Raw genomic sequence first — 27,904 nt, 5'->3', positions numbered from 1 at the left:
AATAAATAAAAACTGTGGACTATAATGTGCTGGTGATGAAGTTCATATTCTTTTAATTCATTCCAACCATATTTATTTACATATATGATTTGCTTATCTTGTTCCCCCTTCAAATATTTAGCACGAGATCAGCAACAAACATGCAAGTTTCAGGCTTAACAAAACAGGTGCACCGTGTTTTGGCTTTAACAGAACACTCTGGAATTTACTTCCTCTTACCAAAACGTTTTTAAAACTATGTATGTATTGGACTAAATATTGTTAGTTTTTTTCTAATTCTGCAAATACCCCTTGTAACTATTTTACAAATAAACTATAGAAATAAAGTTTATTACTACTGATATGAAATAAAAAAGATGCAGGACATGAGTTCATCCAGCATGTAGTCAAATATGCTGCTTTCTCTGAATCAGATAACTTGGTCACAATCATTAAAAGAAACATGGCTTCTCAGGTCTGACTGGATGCTTAGAAAACAAGCAAAAGATCTATAAAACAGAAAGAGACACGGACGCTGATGATTGCGTGTAATCGTCTGATCAATCGTATATAAAACAAGTTCAAATAAGTATCCAACTGCACTGATGCTCCGCTGTAACATTTATCTAACATCTCAACTTATAACCTCATAAAAATCTATTTCACCATTATTTAATGGAAGATATCTGCTTTACCTTTTTCTGTTCCTGCCGTATCGTGTATATCCTGTAACACTGGTACTGGTTCAACAACAGCAAACTGTTCTCAGGGAATATTCAAATCATCAGGTTATGGTTATAACCTTATATGCAAGCCTAGGAAAACAGCTATGTTATTGCACAGGTATGCAAAAGTCTCTAGACCCCATCTTTTTTATCTTTTGCTAAGAATATGGGGATTTACACACGTGCACAAACACAGTTTGCAATGTAAAAACTATTCTGTACAATTTTAACAAGCTTGAAAGCCAATAGTTGGTTGGCCTCTTTATTCTTCAACACATTCTGAACTCTGTTATGCAAGCTTTTCAGGAATAGTTCTCCAGGATTTTAAAGGACATTTAAAGCTCTGATCACACACTGCTTCAGTAATGTTGAGGTGTGGGCTCTAGGGAGGCCAGTCCATAGCTGACAATGTGCCAGTGTGTTTTTATTTTTAATGCACCGGCAGGAAAAGCATACCATGCTGAAAAATGAAGCCATTGCCAATCAGTTGCTTTCCTCTTGGTATTGAATGGTAGGTCAAAGTTTGGTGGTAAGTTTGGGGCGATCGTGGCTCAAGAGTTGGGAGTTCGCCTTGTAATAGGAAGGTTGCCAGTTCAAGCTTGGACAGTCTCGGTCGTTGTCTCCTTGGGCAAGACACTTCACCCGTTGGCTACTGGTGGTGGTCAGAGGGCCCGGAGGCGCCAGTGTCCGGCAGCCTCGCCTCTGTCAGTGCGCCCTAGGGTGGCTGTGGCTACAATGTAGCTTGCCATCACCAGTGTGTGAGTCCTTAGGGACTAGCAAAGCACTATACAAGTACAGGCCATTTATTTTTCTGCATTCTTTATTCCATCCGTTTTGACAGGATTCCCAACAACACTCGATTAAATGGAGCCCAAAATATAACCCTGCTTTATAGATGTTTGTAGAGACTCACTCTTCTACTCCTCTCTTGACCTCCTCTGTACACACTTAAGATGGTTTGAACCAAAACTTTCAAATATGCATTCATCACTCTATAAAAGCACTGTTTCCACTGACTTTAAGTAGAATTCTTGTGGAAATTTGCATACCTCAGCCTTTTCTCCTGGTCCCCCTTCCTCAAGAATGACTCTTCGACAGCCACCCTGCTTCAGCAACCATATTATGGACCGACTGAAGGGCCAAATGTATCTCTCAGATCCTGAGTCAGGTCTTTGCTGGATTTGTATTTGCATTTTTTTTTTTCAGATTATGTTTACCTGCTGCATTTCTTCTTTTGGCCTCCACTAATGTTTTTTAAGGACATGCTGCACACCACGGTGAGATATGCAAAGGTTTTGGCTAGTAGCTCTTTGGAAATCACCTTCATTCACAAAATACTATTTATGCCTGTGAAACTTATCTGACCATTCTGCAGACTCTAAATAAGAAAGTGGAACATATCATGTGTTTTGTGACAGGTTGCCAGTAACAAAGTGCCTAAATATCACATTCAAGTGGTTCTTTGCTTGGATGTCTGAAGTGTGTAGATACAACGCTGGTTCATACTTTGGGTTAGGTGTCTTGTTTGTGCTTGAATGCTTCATAGCTCAAAGGTACAAGGACTGGAATGAAAGTAAGTAAGAAAGCATCCAGTGTCCAAAGGCAAACAAATACCTTTAGAAAACCTGAAGAACTATAATGACTTTAAGAAGTACAAGAAAGTCTGGCTTCTTTAAAGCAAAACTGCACACTGGAAACAAAAGAGACAACTTATAAATATTTTATTTACATGAAGCCTCTTTGAGAGGCTAAAAAACTACAACAACGTTGTTTTTAAAGTTATTTTAAGAATAAAACGCTGTGAGCACGAGCACACACGAGGACTGCAGCAAACAGTGTTTTTCGTGGTTTACTTTTTCCTGAGTCTCTTCATGAACGTCACTTCATCTCTGTTCCTGATCCCATAGCTGAAGATATACACAAATGAAAAAAGAAAGGGAGGGGGTGAATGGATAATAAGCGTTATCAACACTGTTAAATAAAGTGCTAACTTGATACACTTACTCTTTAAGCCTCATCTTGTCATCTTCGAGCTTCTCGCCCTGAAATACTAAATGATACGTCCTCCAAACATATCTCCTGGAAACACAGAACACAGGGAAAGAGTAAAAATAAGATTTTTTTTAAACATGCCCTTTTTCATTCTTGTGTTTGTGAGTGTGTTTACCAGCTGATGTGTTTCACGCCGCCTTCACGTTGCTGTTTTAGCTCCATAAATCTGCGAATAGCCTTCTTCAGATCAAGAACCGTAGCATTTTGCACCACCACAATCGCTATGAGGAAAAAAAGCAGTTTGTATGTTTTGGATTTTTCTGATTTTTTTTAATCAGAAGCGTATAAAAGGCTTTGCGAATTTAAAAAGCATGTAAACGGAAAACAAGGCCGCTTCAGCACTTACGCATCACTTCACCGTCTGCTTTCAAGACTCTTACAGTCATCGCCTGGCCGTACTCCAAAGCAATCTGAGAGTTGACCTCCTCCAGAGTCACCTGAAGATAGATATTTTTTCATTTTTTTGTCGGCACATAAATTCACTTGGTCTCAAAAACATGCAGGGAGTTCCTGGATGTTCATAGTTTAGTTTTAGTTTCGCTTATACTTAATGTTTTGATCTATTTAATTTATTTTTGAGTCATACTTCTAAGAACAAAAGCCGAACGGTTTTCTTTTTAGCCGCTTCCTAGTTCTTTGAGCCTATATAATATGGAAATTAATTTTTGAGGTTTTTCATTTAGACAAAATAAAAAAAGCAATCTATGCAGCACCAGTTTAGCTGGTGCAGGTAACAGGTCCAACAGGTAATCTGCAAGATTGAATGCAGAGGCAGAGGTCAGACTCCAACACAGCCCTTAGCTGCATGTCTTCCTACGCTCACTGGCTCTCTGCTTTCCTGTCTCTTCGTCACTGCATAACATAATGACAATGAGAAGCCCCCAAATAATGTAAAAAAAAAAAAATTGCATTAAAAATTAACCAATTTATGCTGGTCTTGGGCTTTTATGACATCAGTTGGAGACATTTCCCAGTGGACTGAGTCCTTTTGCTCTGCTGTGAGGAGTCTGCTCTACCAAGGATATTATTGCGAGCAGTTGTTCAGTCAAAGTGTACAGAGGGATACAAAAGGTGGAAAGGAGTGGAAAAGAGAGAAACGAAGTACCTGAGTAAAAAACATCAGCCGAAGCACAGGTTTCTTTTCACACTGTTGAAGCTTTTGTTCGATGTCAGTGAAAATGTGGATGTGTTCAGTCTCACCCTGTATGTCATCTCATCTTGTATTTTTAGACTGTAGGCAAATTAGTTTCTGTGTCTGGCCTTACATAACTGAATTAGATTTTCATGCCCTTAGGATTTTATGTTTTGGCACATGTAACACAGGAAATTCCCAACTTTTGGGAAAAATAAAGTCCCCTTGCAGGAATCTGCTCTTTGTTTCAAAGTGCAAGAGAGGAGGCATTGTTAGGCTTTTTATTGCGCAAGCAGCTTGAAGAGCCTGCTGCAGGTCCTGAGAACAACTGGAAATGCTGCGATGTTCCACTTCAGCCTGTGATTTTTAATCTTTTTTACATTTATTTTTATTGCATTTTGTTCTGTATCATTATTATTATTTTTATTATTATTCACTGATCAGACCCCTATAAAATACTGCTATGCCGACAACTTCCAAATTTACTTCCCCCTGAACTTGGATGTCTCTGACCCACTACAACCTTTGTTCAGCTGTCTTCGTGATGTTAAAGTTTGGCTATCAAAAAACTTTCTCACTCTGAATGAAAATAAAACTGAAGTAATTGTCTTTGATAGTCATACCCCTCTGGGTCAGTTAACAGACACCCTTGGTCCTCTTGCCAGCCATCTATCTTGCACGGTAAGAAACCTTGGAGTGTTTTTGGATAGCTCTCTTAAATTGGAGAAGCAAGTGTCCTCAGTGGTAAAAACTAGCTTTTATCAGTTGTGTTTAATATCAAAGGTGAAGCCCTATATTCCTTTAAAAGTACTTGAAAAACGTATTCATGCATTTATCACCTCTAGACTGGACTATTGTAACTCTCTATACATGGGCCTCCAACAATCCTCCCTCTACCGCTTGCAGTTAGTTCAAAATGCTGCTGCACGCTTTCTAACAGGTACTAGAAAGTATGATCATATCACCCCAGTTCTAGCTAATTTGCACTGGCTGCCTGTCAAAAACCGTATAGATTTTAAAATTATTTTGCTTACTTTTAAAATTTTAAACAATTTGGCACCCAGTTACCTGACTGAACTCCTCCGCTTGTATAACCCCAGGAGGGCACTAAGATCATCTTGCCAGATGCTCATAGAACAACCTAGATCCCAGCTGAAGTCCAGAGGTGATCGGGCCTTTGCAATTGCAGCACCTAGACTCTGGAATAGTCTCCGTGCTTCTATTCGCACTTCTGAGTCTATACATTCTTTTAAATCACGTCTTAAAACTCATTTTTTTACTTTGGCTTTTGGATCAAATTAGTTTTAACTATCATCGGGCCTGTTTTATGTCTTTCACCCTTGATATTTGTTGGTGTGTTTGTTAACTCTTAATTTACGTAAAGCCTTCGATACAATAGATCATTCTTTACTTTTACAGAAGCGTGAAAGGTATGGTTTAAGAGGTGTTATACAATTTTGGTTAAATAGTTACTTGAACAATAGGTTCCAATATGTGAGTATTAATAACATGAAATCTAAGCTTAGAAAAGTAACTTGTGGAGTTCCGCAAGGATCTGTTTTGGAACCTAAGTTATTTTTACTTTATATAAATGATATTTGTACAGCCAGTGATACTTTAAAATATGTGATATTTGCTGATGACACAAACTTATTTTGTTCTGGAAAGGACATAAAGAAATGACTGAAAACAGTGGAAAAGAACTCATGAAGTTAAATAGATGGTTTGTATTTAATAAACTATCATTGAATGAAAGTAAAACAAAATTTATGTTATTTGAAGGAAGTAAAAGTAATATTAAAGTAAAACTGAATTTAAATAATGTTGAAATTGAAAGAGTATATGAGACAAAATTTTTAGGAGTAATTATTGATGATAAACTTTGTTGGAAGCCCCACATAGAACATGTGAAACAGAAATTATCCAAGTCTATTTCTATTCTTTATAAAACAAGAGATTCTTTGAATAAGAACTGCCTTTATTTATTGTATACTTCCCTTTGTTTGCCTTTTATGACCTATTGTGCGGAAATTTGGGGGAACACATACAAAACATATTTGGATTCAATTTTTAAATTGCAAAAAAGAGCTATTAGAATAATAAATAAAGTTGGATATAGGGAGTCCACCAACCAGTTTTTTGTAGGATCATCTATGTTAAAATTCATGGACATTATATATTCCAAAACTTTAGAAATGATATATCAAGTGATGAAAAAGAATGTTCCAATTTGTATTTTAAGTATGTTTAAACTAAGAGATGGAAAATATGATTTGAGGTGGTCTTATGTGTTTGAAATACCTAAAGTAAGAACCAGTGTTAAGTATAGATGTGTGTCAGTTATGGGAGTGAAATTATAGAATGGACCTAATGATGAACTGAAGATGTGTTTTTCTTTGTCATTTTTCAGGAAGAATTTAAACATTTGTATCATACAAGGTTATAGAAATTTGGTTTGATGATGTAATTTCTTGATTTATCATTGATTTCTTTTCAAACTGTTATATAACTTATTTATCAACACCATTTATTTTCTAGGTTAAGGATTTGATTATTCCTATGGGGGTAAAGGATAGGATAATTATAAGCCACAAGGCTTCAGCCTATTCCTTTTTGGGTTACTGTTTGATTGAGTACTTTATGTAAATGATAATCTGTTGTTGTTGTTGACCAAAATAAATATTTCACATTCATTTCACATTAATCTCTTGCTGTTTTTTTGCCGATTGTTAAGCACTTTGATCAACCCTGTTGTTTGTAAATGTGTTATATAAATGAATAAACCTGAACCTGAACCTACAGTGTTGAACAACAGGTTGTTACGGCATTTTTGCTAGTTAAGCATGCGTGTTTAAGATTGAAACACCAATCAGACAAAACCAGACACTAGCGTCCTTATACACTCACTGGAAAATTTGGAAGACAAGCCTTTTCAACTTCTACAGATACTTAAACAGCCACGGTAGCAATTAGGCATCGTCCCGATGTCACGCTGAAGATCAAACCAAGAATCAAAAGGATGAAGAAAAGTTACTTTTACAGCAGCATGTTGGCTGGTTTGAGTATTTCAGAAAGTGCTGATCTACTTGGATTTTACCATACAACTATCTCCAGGGTTTACAGAGAAAAAGAGAAAATATCCAGCGAGCGTCAGTTCTCTACGTGAGAACCAGTGATTTGATGAAGCCAGAGGTCAGATAAGAATAGCCAGAATGCTTCAGTAACTCCAACAACCGTTTGTTATAAACAAGGTATCAGAAGAGCATCTTTGAACATGCAACACATCAAACTCTGAAGCAGGCATCCTACAACAGCAGAAGACCACACTGGGGGGGGCGACACTCCTGTCACCTAAAACCAGGAAGGCTAAAATTCACACACTCACTAAAACTGAATAATAGTAGATTGGGAAAATGTTGCCTGGTCGGATGTGTCTTGATTTCTGCTGTCTTGATTTCTGTTGCAATGTGGGGATATTTTCTTTGCACACTTTGGGATGTTTAGTACCAGCCGAGAGTCGATTAAACCCAACAGCCTATATATACCCCCTACTATTGCTGACAATGTCCAACTCTTTATGACCACATGTAGCCATCATCTGAAGGCTGCTTCCAGCAAGATAACAGCATGTTACAAAGCTCAAAACATCTCAAGTTGGTTTCTTTAACACAACAATGAATTCACAGACACCAGATCTCAGTCTGGTGTCTGTGACAGGCACCAGATCTCAGTCCAACATAGCACCTTTATGATGGATCAGGATACTAGGAGTGGCCGGTGAGTGTATACCAATGGCTTTGTAATAAGTCATTATATGAGGTGATGTCTCTTTTGACCATAAATGCAAATCTCTTGTCTGTATGTATGCGATGCACATGCGCATGTTCATGTAGTGTACGGAGCACCTGAATCGGCAGGTCACAGAGCAAAGGATCCTGCACGAGATGAGCAAGTCCTTCCTCGAAAATATCCAAGATTTCTGAATGAGGAAGAGCGTCCTCATCTTCCTCCTCTTCGCCTTGAGTTGCTGTATGTGTCACATCTTCCTCTTTTACCTCTTCTTCATCCTTCACTGATTGTCCTCCTTCTGCAGCTCCAGCAGCAGCGGTTCCCGCTCTCTGCTCCTCCTCCATCACCGCCAGCTGCTAAATTTACTCAACAGACAAGCAGTTTAACAGGCAGTTTGTCGACTTAATTTATAACTTTGGGGAAAATATACTTTTTAATGGAAACTAATTTAACTGGAAGCCAGTGGAAGTAAGTGCGTCCGTCACCAATAATAACCGGGCGAGGAAATGGGGCTTAGAAAACATGGTTCCGCTTAATAAGCCTTTGTTTCTCACCGAACTCGCAATATGGGTGCATCTCATTTTCTCTCCTTCTCTTCCGGTGCTCCACACGCAGCAGTGTTTACAGCTGAGTCCACAGAGTGCTAGTGTTGTTTAATAGTTCAAAATCTAACAGGGTTTTGTTTTTTAAGTACGTGCTAACATGCTTCTTTTCTGTCCAACCTGCGGGAACGTGTTAATCGTCGAGGAAGGGCAGAAGTGCATGAGATTCGCGTGTAACACCTGTCCATACGTACATAACATCACACGAAAGGTGAGTAACGACGAAATATTTCACATATAATGTATCACATCTTACATTAAGGTTAGCGTGGCTTCTGAGAGCCTCACCTTATCTGTTTAAACCCCTGTAGGTAAATAACAGGAAGTATCCGAAGTTAAAGGAGGTGGATGATGTTCTGGGTGGAGCTGCTGCGTGGGAAAACGTGGACTCAACACCTGGTGAGTGTCATCAAAATAGTTTATGGTGTGGTCTATGTATATGTTTATAATCGCAAAATTAACTGGTTGAAGAAATATTGTTGTTGTTTTTTTTTAATTATCTTGAGAGTTAAGTTGTGTCTATCGTCCCGCATTCCTGCTCAAAACACCAATGTCTGCAGTGCCTTTGAGTGGTTTGTAATGCAGTTTTTGACAACTGGATACAGGCTTATTAGCTCAATGTGATTGCTGACAACAAGTATTGTGGGGTCAAAACTCTAAACACACACTTTCATGTCAAAATGAAACTCTTTAAAAGAAGCACTTTTTAAAACAAAGTTATCCAGCCAGCCATCCATCTTCTTCCACTTACCCGTGATGTGTGTGAGCAAGCGTGTGTTTGGATCAACTCAATTTATCAGATTGAAACAAAAACTTCCCACCTGACCATGGACAGATTTTCCTTTAAAACACTGAGGGGAAATATGCACTTCTGAACTGTTGTTAGCATCCAAGTATTCCCATGGATGACAGTAGGGATGTATTTTGTTGTGCCATTTAAAAATGTAATTATTTAGAAAACCACTTGAGCTAGGTCCTTCAGTTTTTCGTTATTTTAGGGTAAATATCTATTAACACTGTCAATATGGACTGTCAAATGTGTAGCTCAAGTTAACAGTCATGTGAAAAACAGAGTTTTCATGTGCAATACTGTGAAAAACAAAGTACATTCTTAATTAAGAGGGTGAGTCCCTGCCAGCTGCTGCTACCTTAACGTTTGGGCACAATGTTGTCACTGTGTCAAACAGAAACTCCTCTGTATATAAATATTCTAGAGTTAAATGTGAGGCTGTCTATCTGACAGATGGTTAAAATTGCATCATTCAACAGCACAATGACCACAAGCACACCACCAAATGACAACAGAATGCCTGAAAAACAAATTGGGCTGTTGCAATATCCCAGCCCAATAAAAACATAACTCTACAGATAGATTAAAGCTCTAAGAAAGACAACTGTAGCTTTTTAACTATCCAGCTTGGATACCTACACTTTATATTATAAAGAATAGAATGTCTTTTTTTTTTTTTTTGTCTTTTTTTGGTCCACCCTTGATGACATCAACGTGAAAGTCTTCTCCATAAATTCTCTGGAACTAGATATATTTTTCTAATTCCTGATAACCAGGTGGGGTTTGTCAATGATATGATGACTGAGTCACATTTTAGGGAGCCAGCATATGCTAGAGACCTCCACTGAGTAAAAATGCATTTTATACAAACTTTTAATTACAGTGTGTGTCTGTCTATGTTTGTGTTTGTCTTTTCAGAGGATGGTAATTTATATGGCATTTTCGTACATTTCATTTTGTGTTGGCTTGTTTGTTTTAATCATTAGTGAGGTGGCTTTTATACTTCTTGACCGCTGCTGTCTTTGTTAATTTAGGAAGGTTTAGTCTATTATAATGGATACCAGGGATGGAAGAGCTAAAATTAATGTGGGGTTGTTAAGTGTGAGAAAAAGTTTGTCTTTGCATCATTACATTGCCGGACTGCACCCCCTTCAGGGTAGGACGTAAACAACAACCTTTCTGCAGGTTGTTGTTTTCCTGTGAATGGCAACACGGGCAAGAAATTGAAAGAATTAAAGTCCATTACGAGTCATATTCCTTCAATTGGTTACTAAAGAGCATTATTTCTAAATAAAGACCAGATTTCATATTTATTTAACACAAATTACATACTACAGGCTAATAAGAGACCTCGATAATGTGTAATTTTTCTACTTAAGAAAAACTGAAGTTATTGTATTTGCACTCTGGATGACATTACTTTGGCCTCCAGGTGCTAGTTTGAGAAACCTGGCAGGATGGGTGCTTTAACATCTTTGTCAAAATTAGGAACATCCTGTATCAGTGATGCTACTCCGTGCATTTTTCTATATACTGCATGGCCGAATGGAATTAAATTAAATGAGCCAATCCCAACAGTATTAGTGATTCCACACTGACATGATGCACTTGTCCATTTACAGAAACGTGCCCGAAGTGCGAGCATCCTCGAGCATACTTCATGCAGATTCAGACCAGATCAGCAGACGAACCGATGACCACGTTCTACAAATGCTGCAACGCTCAGTGCGGACATCGATGGAGAGATTGACACCTTTTCACCTATAGCTGTGTTTTTCAGCTTCATTCACAAGCACAGCTGAGAAACATTTATTTTTTTGCTTTACATTTAATATTTAAATAAAATATCCACTTTCACAATTTCAAAATTGAGTTTCCTTCATGACTTTTATTGATAAAATAGTAGCTGTATACAACAGTCAAACAAATCTTTGACTTACATAGTTATACATTTCACAGACATTTAGAGCAATGCAGACCACCAAAATCCACAACAATGGTGTGCGTTACACCGTATTAATATTTCAATGCAATCCTTCATTTCATATTGATTTTCTTACAGAGCTCCGTTAGCCTCAAGGAAAACAAAAACAAATGCACATAGAGTCAGGAACTTGCCAGTGAGAATGACTTGTTTCAATGTGTGACTCGTGCAGACAAACTCTGCGCTTGGTGCATGAGACATCCAGCATGCTGATGGTGGAACAGTATCTGTTGGTGTTAAATTCAGTGGGATCGCAATGTTGGAGTTAATTTGTTATTTAAAGCTTTTTCCTAGCAAAGAGCTCACTATTTAGTATCTGTAATTGTTTTTTTAACATGCCTCTGAGCAATGCAAGTCATCGGGAAAGGCTAATGCTAAGTCAGGGACTCTGTGGGAAGATGGTCCCACCACTGTAATGATAGTGCTGTACGTTAAATTATACATGTTAGCACCTCTCATCAGTGAGAGTGACTTGGAATGACTTTTCAAAATAAATTTACGTTATAACAGAACAAATATAACACACTGTGCCACTAGTAACAATTTTCTGTTTGTTTTGAAATAACTATTTTGAAAATCATCTTAAACGACTCAGACTCAGCATTTGGCCAGCGACAGGACAAATCACTACTGAGATGTTGTGAAGTGTTCGTCCATCAGTAACAGTCGAGCCCTAAGTCTGTCAGCTCTACTTCCATCTACTAAATTCTGAAAAGGTGCCACCATGGTGGGATTCACTCAGCTAACAGCAAACCAAAGTAAAAACCAAATGATGCATAGGTGGTCGCACTTTTTTCCCCCCTAGACAAATGATGCATCTGAGGGGCAAAGGTGAACTTTAACTTAAAGTGCAAATAATGACTCAATCATCAAAATAAAACACCTTTACAGACAGAGGGCACTGATGAGCATTAGCTCAACAGTAAGTCACAGGACATTTTGTGACTACAGCCCAAATTAATAACAAAATATAGCAGGTTAACATAAATCTTGAGACTTTCCCAACAAGTAGATTTAGTAGCTAAATATTATAAATGGTTCATTTTGCTCACATTCAAAAGGGATCGATGATTAAAAGAAAACACTAGACCTGCTGGAACAAAATAATCAGACAAAGGAAAATAAAAGTTCAGTTCTAAATATTAAAATAATGAATTAAATATCTGACATCAAAGTTAAAAATTAACCCGTGTCGGAATACACTTGCTATAGAGCAGGGGTCGGCAACCCTAGGAAGGGTTAACTGATGGCACGACCATAGCTGGTCGTGCCATCAGTTTTTTTATTATTATTATTTTTTTTGTTACAGTACAACAATGAAAGGTGGTGGATTGGCCAGATGCTGGCCAGTGTTTAAAAACAACTCAGTTATTTGGTGGTGGCTATGGCGGACCTTCCACAGATTCAGTAACATTAGCAAGTGGTGGAGGCCAGCAGGTGGATGAGAGAAAGGGGAGGCAAGAGGAGAGACCCGAGGCAGCCGCCGGTCCAAGCGTCAGGTGAACTGAACTTCAGGTAAGAAGTTATGACCTGCAGTCTGTCTGGGTCAGATATAAAACAAGTTTAGGTGGAGTTTATTTTCGTTATGCTGACTTTTTACAGTCAGTTACAATAACTCGTACTGCGTGCTAGCTAGCATGACAGAGTTTCTATACAGCTGGGTGGTTGTTTTGATGTTACTGATGTTGAACTTTATTTTATTCACAAGGTTAGTTAGTAGAGTTGCCAACCGTCCCATAAAAAAACGGAATCGTCTCGTATTCAGAGAAAATATTACGCGTTTCGTATTGAGCTGAAAAGGAACACAGTTTGTCCCGGACTTCAGCTACAATGAAAAAGACACAAAGCTGGATTTATTCTGTCTTTATGCTGCACAGCTGCCTCTTCTTCTCTCATTCTCTCCCCCTCCCTCTCCTGTTTCTGCTTCAATCATGAAACTGATCAATGATCAGCTGATTGGCTTTTCTCTCTTGTTTATTTATCGCCCATTTTGTGCCAGAAAGAAGAAACCAGCGGATGTCGCGTTAAACAACAGCAGCACATTTAAGCTTGATCAGCTGTTGTTAGAATTTATTTAATATTAATTTATAGTATCAGCTGATGTTTGCTGGAGCCACAGCTGTAAAAGCTGCTGGTCATGATATCGGTTTGGTTATCTGGTGAGAGGGAAACATGAAGATGAAACCAGGAGATGTCCTTACTGAATCATCAGAGCTGAACAGGTGATGGAGAAACAGGTTTACCTTTTAGGTGACATGAATGAGTTGAAGGGAAGTTATGAACTGTTTCTGAGAGATAAATAACACCAGGATCCTTTTTCTATGTAGCTGACAGCTGGTAACTGTGCAGGGGCGGGTCTAGCAAAGGTTTGCCAGGGGGGCAGGTAGGGCATTAACAGGGAAAGGGGGCACAAAGAAAAACTTTTCTTTCTTATTCTCATTTAAAATGTCTGGCTGTTATTAAATAATTATCTGAATCTTACAACCAAAGTTTTTATCTGATGTAAAGTCAAAAGGAGCTTGCAAAGAAAAGCGTCTGGACTTCTCTAAATTACTTGAAGACGTTTCACCTCTCATCCGAGAAGCTTCTTCAGTTCTAAGGTCAAATGGTGGAGAGTCCCATACACCCTAGTGGGAGTAACCCCCCACAGAGGGACAAAAGGACCCCCTGATGATCCTCTAATCGCCTGAGCCAAGGTGTGAAACTGGGTGTGGGTCCCAATCAGCCAGAGTTTCGGGTGAGTTCATTGTGAAACCTGGCCCCACCTTATCATGCGAATTCCTGAGACCTTAGCCTACTGGTGAGAGGGACGTTGTTAGCTTTCCACATTCCGACACTTCAAAAGCTTCAGCAGCTTTCCGCTCAGCACAGCATCAGCACCACGGAGATACACGGATACATCCGTAGACTCGTGACAGAATTCACAATGCAATTTTGGGACTTTCAGCTTTATAGACCAATGTTTTATTTTCTGATCAAACCAGAAAGCTTTAATGAGCAGCTAGATTTGTCTCACATTAACTGGCTGAGTTAATGCCAGTTAATGCGACATCGAAGCAGCTGGAATCCATATCTGTGTGTGTTCATGGAGCTTGCATTTTCACCTGCTGGACATCACTACCTGACAAGTTTAACTGTCTTCAGAACATTGCAGAGGCCTTATTGACAGTATTTGGCTCTACATATCTGTGTGAGCCGGTTTTCTCCCACACGAAGAGTGTCCTCAGGTAGCCGTCTGAATGCTGGACACTCAGAGACCTTTGTATCTGAGTGGGAGACCAAAGATCACTTTAACATGTGTATCTCTGTATTAACAAAGATGCCACATTGGCTCAGTTTATTTTTCTTATCATTGTTGTGAGGAGACCATAAATAGCATTTGTATTTTCTGTTGTACAGTTCATTTGCTGTTATGGATAAAAAGTGTCTTTTTTTTGTTTCAAAATAGCTGATAACTATTCGCTGATAGCTGCTAACATCTGCGAATAAATATAGAACAAGTGGTTCTATATAGTGTGTAACTGTTAATATAGAGAGTTATTAAATTTATTGCTAATGCAATCATATGGCACACTGACTTCTGAGGAAATTTTAGATAGCACTCGTCATCAGAAAGGTTGCCTACCCCTGCTATAGAGCAAAATTCACAGATGAATTCAAATAAAGTGACATTTTCACAGCGTTCTCTAACAGAGGCAGTTTTTTGTTTTGTTTTTTTCCTTTTTTTATTCACATGCGAAACATCACAAATTTACCTGTGTGCCTCTGAGCGCCTTCACCTGCTGCGCTCAAGTCAGAGAACTGTACATTTCAAATGCATGAGAGAAGTATGCTGAACGGTATATACAGGAAATATGTTGTGAACTAATTAGAAAACTTCACTCACAATTTAAGAGGGCTACACAACACTTTGCAAAAATGTAGAGGGGTGGGGGGGGAGAAGCCTGTCACTACCAGCAGGGGGCACTGTGGGTTTATGTGTGTGCATGTACTTGTCTCTGTGGCATCCAGCTGTCCATGGTTAGCATATACGCTTGTATGTATAAATGTAGCCCTTACAGTAAGGGCAGGTGTGTGTCACATCCTTGAGGTCATCAATCATACAGGGAATCAAGCAGCAGCCGAGATCACAGCTGTGAACGAGGAGCAGACAGACAGAAGATGAAGCGAAAATCAAACACCTGCTCATGATTGTACACGTTACGTACATTAAGCTCTCACAAAACAGTCACTGGGTCAAGAACATGGCAACACAGAAGCATGAAAAATACACCATCTGCTTATCTGCTCCAATCAGCACTTATGCAAAAGTTGAAGGTCACAGATGCCACAGTATACTGTTGTGCAAAATTTAAGATAGACACGATTAACAAGTTACTAAGTCAAGAACATATTATTGAAACACCATCTGTCTGAATGTTCAGGTAATATTTTATCTTCCAAAGTCCTTAAAAGGTGAGCTGGGAAGTAATGGACGCTATAGGGTATTTTATTTTATTTATATACTGCCAAATTACAACAACTGTTGTCTCAAGGTGTTTTATATTGGAAGGTAAAGTCCCTACAATAATCAAACGACAGCCTTCACTGTGGTGAATGTGGAAAGTAAAAACAGCTCCCTTTTAAAAGAAACCTGACAGAACCTCCAACCAGTCGTGGCAGGTAGCTGCCCCTCCTTGAGTCTGGGTATGCCAGAGGTTTTTTCCTGTTAAAAGGAAGTTTTTCCTTCCCACTGCTGACAAGTGTTTGCTCATGGGGGGGTTGTCTGATTGTTGTTTTTTTCTCTCTATTGTTGTGGGATCTTTACCTTAGAATAAAAGTGCTTTATTTGAGTATTTGCTGCTATATGAATAAAAGTGAAGTCTTTCACATTCCCTAACATGCTCAACTATGGACAAACCTGGGCGTGTCTGAGAGCAAGAGCACATGTGAGACTCCAGTGACAATTTAGTATCCAATAAGGGAGCTACTTCAACAACTTCCAACAAATGCAAAGCATTCTGAAAACTAGTAATAGTTAATCTAGCTAAAGCTGGAAACAACTTTCTTTTTTTACTATTTGAATCAAAAAACAAAAAAAAAACAACCTCCCACCAATGAGCATAACCAGGCCACAAAGTATGAGACACTAGCAGCTGGTGATGTGTGACCTTTGTGTGACATATTTTTCAGCGTTATTATGTGCTGAAAAATATGTCACACATATATTATGTACAATATTCTGCAGTCTCCTGACAAGTTAAATGGTCAAGTTACTTTAGTTTTGTTGAAGTGTTGAGTAAACGTATAAAATAATTGCTTAACTTTCCAAAACACTACCTAGGCTACTTAATGCATCTAGTGTCAATAAAGTGAAACTTTGAATTAGAAAGTGTCTCATCAAGTAAATTAGCTCAATGGAAATGCAGCAATATAACAACAATCAGTATTCTGTGATAATGACCGTTTTATATTGTCAGATATATGATTCTTGCAGATTTTCTTGACATAATTTATCATCCAGCTCTAGTTCTGTGTATTTAAAACTACTGTCACTTTTAGGCATTACTCATGTGTAAAAACAGCGAAAACCCACCACCAGATGTCTTTTCCAGGACCTACTTACCCTACAAAGAAGCAGAAGAGGCAGAAGAGTGTGTTCATGAGGCCGATGTCGTGGGAGATGCGGGTGACGATAGCCTGCTGACAGTGCGGACACACAGTCTGCACTGGTGAAGTCTGAAACATTTCACCCTGCAGAACGGTCACAGTGGTGGCTGCTCCTGGAGGAGCCAGGACGGTCGCTGTGTGACCTCCCATGTGGACAAAGTGACCAGGACCCGGGCCCATCTGTCCTGGCATCGGTTGAGGAAAGTGACCAGGTGGTGGTGGGTAGTGGCCACCTGCATTTAGACAAACCAATGAGAGTGGGCGAGCACAAGAACAGCAGTCATGATATTTAAGAAGATGAACCATAGCCTCAACAGTGACGTGAGCCAAAAGGAAAAATAGATTTACAAGCCAGTGAGCAATAAAATACTCTTTTTAGCTCTTTTACATTTCCACATTATTAATTCAATTTTCTGGTTTCTACCAAACTAAACTGAAGCCAAATAAACTATTTTCAAGTAATGAAAGTTAACAAGCTGAAGTGTGTGTGTGGGGGGGGTGTACAGCTATTGCAGTTTGTACTGTGCATAGCTGTACACCATGTCGGGTCCAGAACCATGAACACTAACATGCCCTGACAGCTTTAGAAGACAGTCACATATTGTGGGAGTATGATGCTTCATTTCCTTATCTATATATGCAGATAGTCTGTCGCACCTTGTGGTGGTGGAGGCATAGGCATGGGCATTGGCATAGGCCCTTCCCCAGGGACATGTGGTGGTAGGAAGCCTGGCTGTGTGGCCTCATAGGGTGGTGGACCATAGTCTGGAGGTAGGGGTTGTCCCTGTGGAGGACCAGTCCTTACCGCTTCTGAAATACAGCACACATTAAAAAGATGGCACTGGAGATAGCCCCGCACAAGTCTGACACAACAAACTGAAGTTTGTGGTCTGAAATAAATAACTGCAGTAGTACACGGCTGCAAGTGCATGACAACATGGGTGTTCACTTCACTGGTCATCTATGAAGCTTTCAAAGGTGAGACCATTATTTGCTGTGATTTACATTTACTGTTCTTCATCAATCTAGCAAATATTACAATGAAGTCTCTCAAGCTCAGTGAGTGCCCAAATTTCTCACATCAACTGTAGGGAAGTGGTCAAACTGCTTTTGAATTATCTCAATGCACTCAAGAACTTCTCTTTTTCATTGGTTAGTATATCAGAGTAGGTAGGCTCCATAATGAGACCAAGCTGTAATAACTTAGAACTGAGTCAGACTGATATTACAAAAGGTAAATTTTGACTAAATTATTCAAATCAGACTGGATTTAAAATGAGCAAATTACAATTTTTTTCAACAGTTAAAACGGCCGCAGATGTACTTCCTCTTGAACTGAGGAAGTTTACCGAATCACTCACACTGAATGTAGAACATATGTCACCACCAGTACCACTACTGTAACATTCACAATCCTGTGTGTTCAGCTTTATTACCAGGTTGTCCATTTTTCTCCTGGATGAGGGGCGCACTGGGACCTCCGGGGTACGGAGGGGGAGGATCGCTGGACATACTGGCCGGATGTCTGAACTAGCAAATGGGTCGGACACGTGAGCTCCACTCACAACTCGACAGGTTGACTTCCCCCCCTGTGAGGAATAAAAAATGAGCACAGTTTGAGTCCCCTGGCTCATTACTCTCTGACACAGTCATAAAATGTTCCATCAACAGTCAGAGAGGCTAATGAAGGAGCTGATGTAACTGCTGATGTCAGTCTGCACATACTGTACCATAAGTTTCAGGGGAATTGAAAGATAGAGGTTTTAAGACATCTTAACGCTGGCAGTGTTAATCACATTTTCTTGGTTTATAGGAATACTGCCTGGCAATAAAACAGAAGTAAAAGCAAAACTGTTCATTTGAACATGAAAACAATATCATGATGGGTTTACATTTCATTTGCAACTAAAACCAAATTATTCAATTGCAGTCTTATAAACCAAGATAAAGCAGTAAAAACCATAAGATGACCAGAGTAAGTGTGATTACTGTGTGAAAACCTGGATGATCTTGAGTGCAGTAAAGAATGGTAAATGGACTGGTTCTTATATAGTGCTTTTCTACTCCGAGCGCTCAAAGTGCTTTATACATTCACCGATTCATGCCCAAGGATATTTGGCAGGAACCAACCTTCCGATTACCAGATGACCTGCTCTACACCTCCTGAGTGACAGCCACCAGTTAAGAAGAAGCCTTTAGCAAAAGCAATTCCAGGGAAGGCCTGGATTAAATGAAGAATGAAATGAACTGCTAGGTGTGAAAACTTCAACAGCAATACAATCGTGAGCTCCTCCATCCTTCCCCGGTGCTCAGGTTTCGGCAGGAAGCACCTCTTCTCTCTGCTTAAATAATGCAAATGGTGTCTGAATGTAAGGTGCAACAAATGCCTCGGAGAAGAACAACAATTTTGGGGGGAGATTTAAAAGTATGTATGTCCAGTGATGACAACTCCAAAGCACTAAGGCACAAGCAAAACCAAAGACTGTGTTATTGCATGGTGCTATAATTTGTTCTAAGGAAACACATCATTTGCATTTTCCACCTGTTAGGTCAGAGAAGTGAAAGTACTAACACAGAAAGAAGCAGGCTCTCACATCTATACATGAACCTCTACATACTTGAAAATATGTGTAATAGACTACACTACTGTTAATACAACAGACTCCTTAATTTTAAAGACTCTAAACGAAGTCTTTCTGATGAGGGAATGTCTACAAAACAGTCATGGTTTTTCCTAAATCTGGCTAAACATGTTTTAGCCTTCTGATAGGACTGCAATAAAAAAGCTGTTTATAACAATGGGCAAAAAAAATGCCAAAATTGAGACTTCTTTTAAGTACGTTATACAGATACTATGCCTCTACTAAATGTGGACGAATCGTGTAGGCCTGTTTTGAAACAGCACTGGCACGCCAACACCTCTGATCCAAAGATGTCTGTGTAAGATTGATTATAATATTTTAATTCTCACATAAACGGTGGCAAGTCCATAAAGTACCACTGGAATCTAGTACAAACAAAACCCACTGAAAAAAACTTCCTCCATCTGTTTTAGTCAAATGTGAACTGACTTCTTAAATATGTGAGCTTATCTGGAGAGGAAAAGAAAGGTGCTGCTACACAGAGACGAGTATACAGACAAAGGAGGTTTGTGTGGACTAGATCATTCCTCGCCGACCAAAGAAAGTGTTGAAATGTCTCTAGACTTCAGTTTGTTTTGATGTTGAAATGTCACTACCCTATATTTTTAAACTATGGGAGACCTTTTTATTCAAAATGATATAAACAGAAATGCCCACAAAATAAATAAAGATTGACTTTAAAGACCAGCGGTGCAAATTTTGAGCCTGTCCCAGTGATCTCCTGATATCATTTCAGCACATTCCTCAGTTATATTAAGGTGTTCAAAGCATATGATGCTAAAGAAGGTGTTTGCTAAGTGCAGAGGAGAAAAATAACAAAAGAAATTAAACTGCAGAAAAATTCTCCTTTGCCAGTTAGTCTTGTTAGCTGGGGTTTCAAATGTACCAAAATTGTATGTCTGTTTATTAACACATTATTTATCAAAAACATACATGCACACTAGTCGCTGTCAAATCAATAGCACAGATTAATTTCCGTTAGCAAATAAATACACTTATGTGCACAGCAAACCTCAAATGATTCTTTCTGAGTCAGAAACAAACCTCAATGCTAATACTAAATATGCTACAAACCCTACCTATTAAATGTAGGTCAATTATGTTAACTGACTCAGTGATGTTTCTTTGGGCTGAAAGCTGACTAACCAATGTGCTCATGTATCAATTTCTATAATTGCATCTACACTTATAAGCAGCAACAATAACAAGCTCCCCTAATAGAGCCACAACATACACTCCTGTATTTTGAGGCTGCATGCTAGCACTGGTGTAGTTCAGTCAGTTTGACATTTCTCTTTTCTCAATGTATTAAGGTGTTTTTTTGTGTATGTTTGTCTGTTTAGGTATTTTTTACAAGAAATACCAGACCTTACTTACTAGGGTATTTTACCATGGTAACGTATGCTGCAAACCTAACCTGCCTTGAACTAGGCTAAATTGCAGATTAGAGATCAACAGGTATGAAATGACTGCTGACAGACCAATGAGTTCTAGTGAAAACAAGGTCACCATTCCCAGAAGATCCCTTGGACATCTGTGCACAGACAGTTGAAGTGTCTAAAGTCTTTGATTTTCCTTGACAAGCAACAGCATTATTTTACCTTTGGTATTTTTTTCCTGCTGGCTGCAAGCAATTTCACAACAGTTTTAATGTACTCTGAGCACTAATGATCATATTTGATACTTCCTAAAGTTGTATCAAATTTGCACTAATTTGGCCTAATTTTCAGTTCAGCCTTTGTTATGTGTTTAATCCTTCATATTTTTCTTTTTTTTTTATCTTCCTATGTAAAGTCAGCCGTTTTGCAGCAAGTACACTTAGGTAAAACTGTGATTGGTCAGATACTGTTAGCAGCACCACTTTTTAAGCTGACTCAACTTGATAACCAGCTGTGACCTCTTACCGGTACTCTGATTGCCAATGTTTGAATCAAGAGAATGAAAAAAAAAAAAAAAAACTGGGTGTGTTAAACTTGCTTTGTAATAAAGGGCTAATACTACTGCTACTACTACTATTACTAATAGTTTTACCTGATATGACTGAAATTAGGGATTCCTCCAGAGAAGCCTGAGATCTGCCACACCCTGTAATATGAGCAAAATTCACCATTATTATTATTATTTTTATTATTAAAAATGTACAAGTTAAAAGAGTACATTATTAAGCCAACACTGTTATTAAAATTTACACTAAAATTTACAAAAACAAGTCAGTCTTTAGCAGTGAACTGAAATAAGACACTGCTGCTTACAATGCTGTAAGCCATTAATGAAACTGTTGTAAATAACTTGTTAACCTATAATATGTCACAAGCCTGTACATACTTATAGTTATAGCATATTCATAACATATCTTCACACCGTGTACATTGTAACATACCCATAATAGACCCATATTTTGTACCCTCCTACCTATAATAGACCAATTTTTGTAATATATCTATTGCCAAAGCACTTCTGGATAGATGCAAACTGCATTTCGTTGCCTTGTACTTGTGACATGTGCAATGACAATAAAGCTGAATTCTATTCTATTCTATTCTAAGATAAAAGCTGCAATCAGTTTTGCCAAAGTCACTTTTATATGCCCTTTACTTATCCGAGTTAAAAGTCTAATTAAGATTATAAACGTCTTTGTTAAGAGCAATTTTGCCAACAGGGCAGCAGAAATGACAACAAATATAACACAGTAGTTCTATGAAGACATTTGAAGTGGCCTGAAAGGATGGTTTGATTAGCATTTAGAATACACTGAAAATACAAATAATGTCATAAAGATACTTGCATAACAGCTATTTTTTTAATTAACTATATAACCCGTTTGTAAATCCTGTTGACTACAGCCCATTTACCGATATAAACAATGATAATGGTCATTTAAAGAAAAAAACGATTCAAACGTTAACTATCACTTCCTCAGGTTGGTAATTTCACAACCAACGAGAAGAAATAACTATATTATAACTAATATATACATATATGTGTGTCTGTATGTGTGTGTATGTGTTTCTTTTTTTAAGGCTGAAATTTGGATTCTTCTTGTGTCCAGAGCAAACAAAAAACAAAAGTGAAAAGAAAACTTATACGTGATCGCAATAACAAGTACTAACTTCGGTGCCTCCACAAACCAAATATCTAAGTTTACTGAGTGTAACTGCTCCCAACTTATTGCGACAGTTTTCCCAGATAAGCAACTAGCCAGCTAGCTGGTGTTTTTTAATAATCCTGTAGCGGATAATCCTGCTCAAATCTACTTGCACAACTAACCATGAATAACTTAGTTACGTAAGTGAGGCCAGAGGAAGCCAGCGGCGATGTTAATTTAAATTGGTGCTTGGATTTAATACATGTGGTAGGGTAGCTAGCTAACTGAGAGGCAATGCGGAGTGATGTGAACGGTAAAATAAGCCGTTGCATTCGTTATTTCTACAACATCTCTGCAATTTTAAAAAAAAATACGAAAAAGAAAGAAAGAAAGGAAACCCGTGAAGGACAGCCGGCAGGGAGTGTTTTCCTGTCAGCCGTTGAGGTCATCTTAAAGACAGCGATGTGTTTGTTTAGTTAAAGCATGTCTGTTTGGGTAGCAGTGGTTAGCTGGCTATAGCTAGCGTCGCCATTCGTGACACAGAAACGACCTCGTAAAAAGAAAAAAAAAGAGATGCGGACAGAAACGGTTAAGGAGTGAAGACCCGGAGGGCTGTGGAGAAGAAAACCGTCTCCGGTCACGACTCTTTAACGGGGCAACTGTCAGTATGCTGAATGCCAGATTACCTGGTTGTAGATGAGACGCCAGCCCGCTGCGTGAAGTTGCTTGACGTTAGCAGCTCCGTCCCTCCTGAGGAGAGTCAACACCCGTCGAGATGGATTTACACCTGACGTCATTAATCAGGAGTTACAAGAGCTGCTGCTCAAAACTTCTACGTCACATTCCGCTCGTTTCCTTTTGTTTAAGTAAAATACGAATTAACTTCTTATCCTGTAAATAACACGACAAAAATAAAACTATATTAAACAATAGCATGTAAACAACCATTACTTTTTTACATTTTTATTATATAATTATTTAGAGCATTAAATATGATTACAATATTTTTACGACATCGCATACTTTAGAAAGTGGAACTCCAGCATTATATTCATTGTTTATATGTATTAGTCAAAGCCTATATAGCTTTTTTGTGTGATTTGGAGATCAATCTACCGCTTGCCAGAAGATTCCAGTTGAAACTAATAGCTGACCTTCGAGTGTTTAAAATCGTTGTTTACTGGCCTCCTGCGGTCGAACTGGAGAACTGCAACGTTAGTCAATTAGTCAACGTAGACAATGTTAGTGTCAGTGAAGGCATAATGGAAAGACAATGGCAATGCTGTAAAAAAATAAATAAATAAACCGCACCATTGTTGTTTAGTGAGCTAGTCTTTTTTATTATGAATTATATATTCAACATCATATTTATTATGTTTTAGCTTTATTATTCTGTCGCCAGCTATTCAGAGTCAGAGCTGGCCCAAGGTGCCTAGACCATCACCTCCAACCAACCCTCAGCACTACAAATATTAACTTTAGTTAATAGTGCTAATAGTAGTCCTTGCTTAACCATTTCTGCCTTGTACAATAACCATTATCATAACCATTCCTGTACCATAACCATTATTATTATTGTTGTTGTTGTTATAGATTATCGTTATGGTGGCTTATTAGTGTGGTGAGAGGTAATTAAATAAACCCTGCAGACAATGAATTTATGAAGTATAAATTTAAACATAAAATATAAGGATATCTGTGTACAGTCTCACAGTTTTATCAATATGTCTCTAAGTTTTGTGTTTGAACACATTAAAGAAATGCTGACAAAAAGTGATTTTTATATATCACATCATTACGCATTTAATCTAATTTACCCTAATGCATTTTTAATACACTTTTATTGGGCCCAACCAAGGTACTGTAATTTTAGGGTTACAGTTTCATAAACATTTAAAGATCTGGACATATATATATTTAAACTTCCAAATATATATAGAGATAGACTGATTACACTATTCACTAGGGCAGGGCAATATGGCCAAAAATATTTATCACAATATACATTTGAAAATTTGCAATAACAATATAACTGACAATATAATTGACGCGAGACAAAATACTTTACAACTCCCAACTTTATTAGTGCAAAAAAAGAAAAAAAAAACATCAATGTATTTTCACTTAAACAAGCAGCTGTTTAAGTGAAAATTTAACAGTGAAAATACAAATTCCTTGCTGGCAGTTTAACCAAAAGGCATTTCCAGTGAAAATGGGCTGACATATCCTGAGCATAACCATGTATAATATCCACAAAACTTAAAAAGAGGTTATACACACACACACACACACACACAATATGGTAATATTATGTTGAAGCACAGTGAGGTTCCTGACTACGATAGCCATAATGCTCTGACAATCCATCAAGCGGTGCGGGTTTGTAGCTTAGCAAAGTCGTACTAAAACTTTTTTTTTTTTTTTGAGCACCAGTGTACCACACAAAATCGTTTCGAGGTCAGTAAGCACAACCAGAATTCATACATAAGAATTATAAGGGGCAGTGTCAATTTTTTCAGAAAATCAAAGGATTTAAAGAGCAACTTATTTTCCCAAAACCACGGTAATAACAACGGCCCGCTAGCATGCTCTAGCAAAAATTGTGCTTTGGTGTGTATCTGACGGACAAAAGCCAAACCAGTTCCACACCACTGAAGTTGCACCATTTTAACAAACCAATTCTGGTTCATCTGTTTCATTCAACGCCCTTCTCATTCTCGGTCATTATGCTTTTTCTGCCATGTGCGTATGAAAACAAAGGCACTGCACATGCGCGTTTTACCCATATTGTATCGCGATATTTATCGTTGCCTAACATTATATCGGTATTACCGTGAAAGGTATGATATGGCCCAGCCCTACTATTCACTATTATTCTGCTGTGCTTTGATCTTTTATGACCTCTGATGTCCTTTAGCACCAAAAAGGTTGAGAACTGAACCAGCTTGTATCATTTCTGTACTATGCTACATTCTTGTAGAGGTCTGTCTGTGTATCAGATAGTTACAACAAGATGTGGTAGAAGATGAAGCAAGTGGAAATATCAAGGAAAATTAAAGTTGCTCTGACAGTGGTGAAAAATATGAGGAGAAGAGAGAGTGTGTTTAAAGATAAAGTCAATGTATTCTCTTTTTCTTATATAAATCAGGGTTGCACTGAAGGTGGAGCCTATCCCAGTTGTCACAGGGCAACAGGTGATATTATATAAAGCTCTGAATAGGAAATTACTATATATGAACCAGTCCATTTAACTTGCAAATTCCATCTATCTATCCATCCATTTTCTTCCACTTATGGGGGCAGCAGCCTAATTGGAGAATGCCAGACCTCCCTCTCCCCGGCCACCTCCTCAAGCCTTTCCAGTGCACCACCACTCAGTTCAGTTCAATTCAATTTTATTTATATAACGCCAAATCACAACAACAGTCGCCTCAAGGCGCTTTTGAATTGTAAGGTAGACCCTACAATAAACCTAAATATACCTAAATCTTTCAGCTTGGGGCAGGAAGTTGTCCCTGACCTAGAGTGGTGACTCCATCCTTTTTCCAGCTGAGGACCAAATTATGAACAGAATGTGTGATAAAGGGCAGCCCTGGTGGACTCCAACACCTGCCAGAAACAGTATGCAGACAAAAGCTCATGCAACGGTTGAATAATGATCGAATGGCCTGACACCCCATACTCCGGAACACCTCCCATAAGACACTTCGAGGGAAACCCATGTAGACTGGTTGGGCAATCTCCCATGCCCTCTCAAGTATCCTAAAGAGGGTGAAGCTGGTTCAGTGTTCTGCGACCGGGACAAAAACTGCATTGTTCCTCCTGTATCTGAGGTTTGACTAACGGATGGGCTCTCCTTTCGAGCACCCTGGCAAGACTTTCTTGGGGAGGCTGAGGAGTGTGATCCTCCTATAGTTGGAACACACCCTCCGGTCCCCTTTCTTGAAGATAGGAACCACCACCCAGGTCTGGTAATCAGGAGTTACAACCCCTGATCTCCACACAACATTGTAGAGGTGTGCCGACCAAGACAGCTCAACAACAGCTAGAGCCTTCAGGAACCCAGGCCTAACCTCATCCACCCCGGGAGCCCTGCCACTAAGAAGTTATTTAACTGCCTCAGTGGCGTAACCCCCGGAGATAGACAAGTTGTCTCCCTTGTCCCCATATGCTGCTACCTTTACAGAAGATGTGTCAGTGGGATTAAGGTGGTCCTCAAAGTATTCCTTCCAAAGCCCGACAATGTCTTCCTTCAAAGTCAGCAGCGTCTGGACTTCTTTAGGGTTCACAAGAAACTTAAAGAAGTCCAGACGCTTTTCTTTCCAAGCTCCTTTGACTACGATGACGTGGAGCACTGAGAACCTCCACAGGTATACACAATGTAGGTAAAGTACCACTTCCCCTTCTGAGTCGCCTGATGGTTTGCCAGAATCTCTTCAAGGCAGTCCAAAAGTGTTTTTCCATGGCCTCTCCGAACTCCTTCCACACTCGAGTTTTTACTTCAACCACTGCTCGAGCTGTGTTCCTCTTGGCCTGTCGGTACCTATCAGCTGCCTCTGAAGTCCCACAGGCTAACAAAGCCCAATAAGACTCCTTCTTCAGCCTGATGGTTCCCTGTTTCCCTGCAGCTTCAGTGCAGCAGTTTTAGCAATGGAGGCCCAACCACCAGACGTTTGCCCCTCGCTGGGCCTGACTCCAGGGTCCCGAGAGGGTAACCAGTAACCCTATCCCAGGCAGGAACAGTTCCCTTGATCTTCTGCTTATAGGGGTTTTTGAATCCCTCTTTGGTCCCTCACCCAGGATCACTTTGGAGACCCTGCCAGGGGACAAAAAGCCCCCAACAACACACTGTGCTGCCATGTTATAAAGAAAAAGTTAAATAAAACACTTTGATGGGAGAGATTTTTAAGCTGACAAGAGTGGTGACAATCAGTGAGCAGCATTATGCCTTGTCATCGTTTATAATTTTTTTCTAAAGCACACATGGGAAAATTATACAAGGAGCTAGAGGCCTGGGACTGGTAAAGGGCGACCAAAATTTTTATAAAAGATAAACGAACCAACCCCACAAAAAATCATAACTATGCTAAGGAATCTCAAGATTTCTTCAGTGATTCTGTATTGAAAATTCCCTTCATCAGTGACCTAGGAAGTGCTACATATCAGTCAACTGGCAAGCTGTAGACTAATTTAAGTGCAACTACTTTGATAGACTTTTTTATGTAATCTGTAACCATGCAATGCAGTTTGTTGCTGCTTTCTAACTTTATAGAAATCAGTATGACCCTCTGGGAAGCACCCTAACCCTAGGTCAAACATTTCCTACACGTAGTTCATACAGCGTTGAATTTGCTGGATTGGAGCTGACGCCCGTGCTCTGACACCTTCCCTTCGTTACTAAATTAGCTCCGTGTGGACCTCCGGGCAGTCCCTACACACAGAGCGAACGCTCCGGAACGCTCGGCGACAGCCAAT

General features: G+C 39.0%; 3 protein-coding genes across 4 annotated transcripts; 1 reads left to right on the top strand and 2 right to left on the bottom strand.

Moving 5' to 3' along the window:
- Positions 1–2,553: 2,553 nt before the first annotated feature.
- snrnp25 (small nuclear ribonucleoprotein 25) lies at positions 2,554–8,115 on the bottom strand. 2 transcript variants are annotated; one of them, XM_085352662.1, is made up of 6 exons: positions 7,929–8,115; positions 7,794–7,898; positions 3,103–3,193; positions 2,872–2,977; positions 2,709–2,783; positions 2,554–2,611 (listed from the first exon to the last, which is right to left on the bottom strand). In XM_085352662.1, exons 1-6 carry the CDS (start codon positions 8,019–8,021, stop codon positions 2,554–2,556), a joined length of 528 nt encoding a protein of 175 aa, XP_085208788.1. In that variant the 5' UTR covers positions 8,022–8,115. The 2 variants fall into 2 exon arrangements, with proteins under 2 accessions (XP_085208788.1, XP_085208787.1); XM_085352661.1 differs by having other exon boundaries at positions 7,794–8,115.
- Positions 8,116–8,285: 170 nt separating this feature from the next.
- Positions 8,286–10,914, top strand: polr3k (polymerase (RNA) III (DNA directed) polypeptide K). The gene is made up of 3 exons (XM_085352660.1): positions 8,286–8,490; positions 8,591–8,678; positions 10,692–10,914. The coding sequence occupies exons 1-3, from the start codon at positions 8,380–8,382 to the stop codon at positions 10,817–10,819; spliced, it is 327 nt and encodes a 108-aa protein (XP_085208786.1). The 5' UTR covers positions 8,286–8,379; the 3' UTR covers positions 10,820–10,914.
- A 37-nt stretch (positions 10,915–10,951) lies between these two features.
- On the bottom strand, positions 10,952–23,198 carry cdip1 (cell death-inducing p53 target 1). The gene is made up of 6 exons (XM_085351732.1): positions 23,116–23,198; positions 21,376–21,429; positions 18,139–18,291; positions 17,360–17,512; positions 16,659–16,935; positions 10,952–15,186 (listed from the first exon to the last, which is right to left on the bottom strand). The coding sequence occupies exons 3-6, from the start codon at positions 18,212–18,214 to the stop codon at positions 15,075–15,077; spliced, it is 618 nt and encodes a 205-aa protein (XP_085207858.1). The 5' UTR covers positions 18,215–18,291; positions 21,376–21,429; positions 23,116–23,198; the 3' UTR covers positions 10,952–15,074.
- Between the last annotated feature and the right edge of the window lie 4,706 nt (positions 23,199–27,904).

This window comes from Diplotaxodon limnothrissa, linkage group LG4 (genome assembly GCF_057381915.1).
Source record: "Diplotaxodon limnothrissa isolate DT_005_m linkage group LG4, D_limnothrissa_male_GT1.1, whole genome shotgun sequence".
In the NCBI taxonomy this organism is placed as follows: domain Eukaryota; kingdom Metazoa; phylum Chordata; class Actinopteri; order Cichliformes; family Cichlidae; genus Diplotaxodon; species Diplotaxodon limnothrissa.
This window is presented reverse-complemented; position numbering and strand designations above follow the sequence as displayed.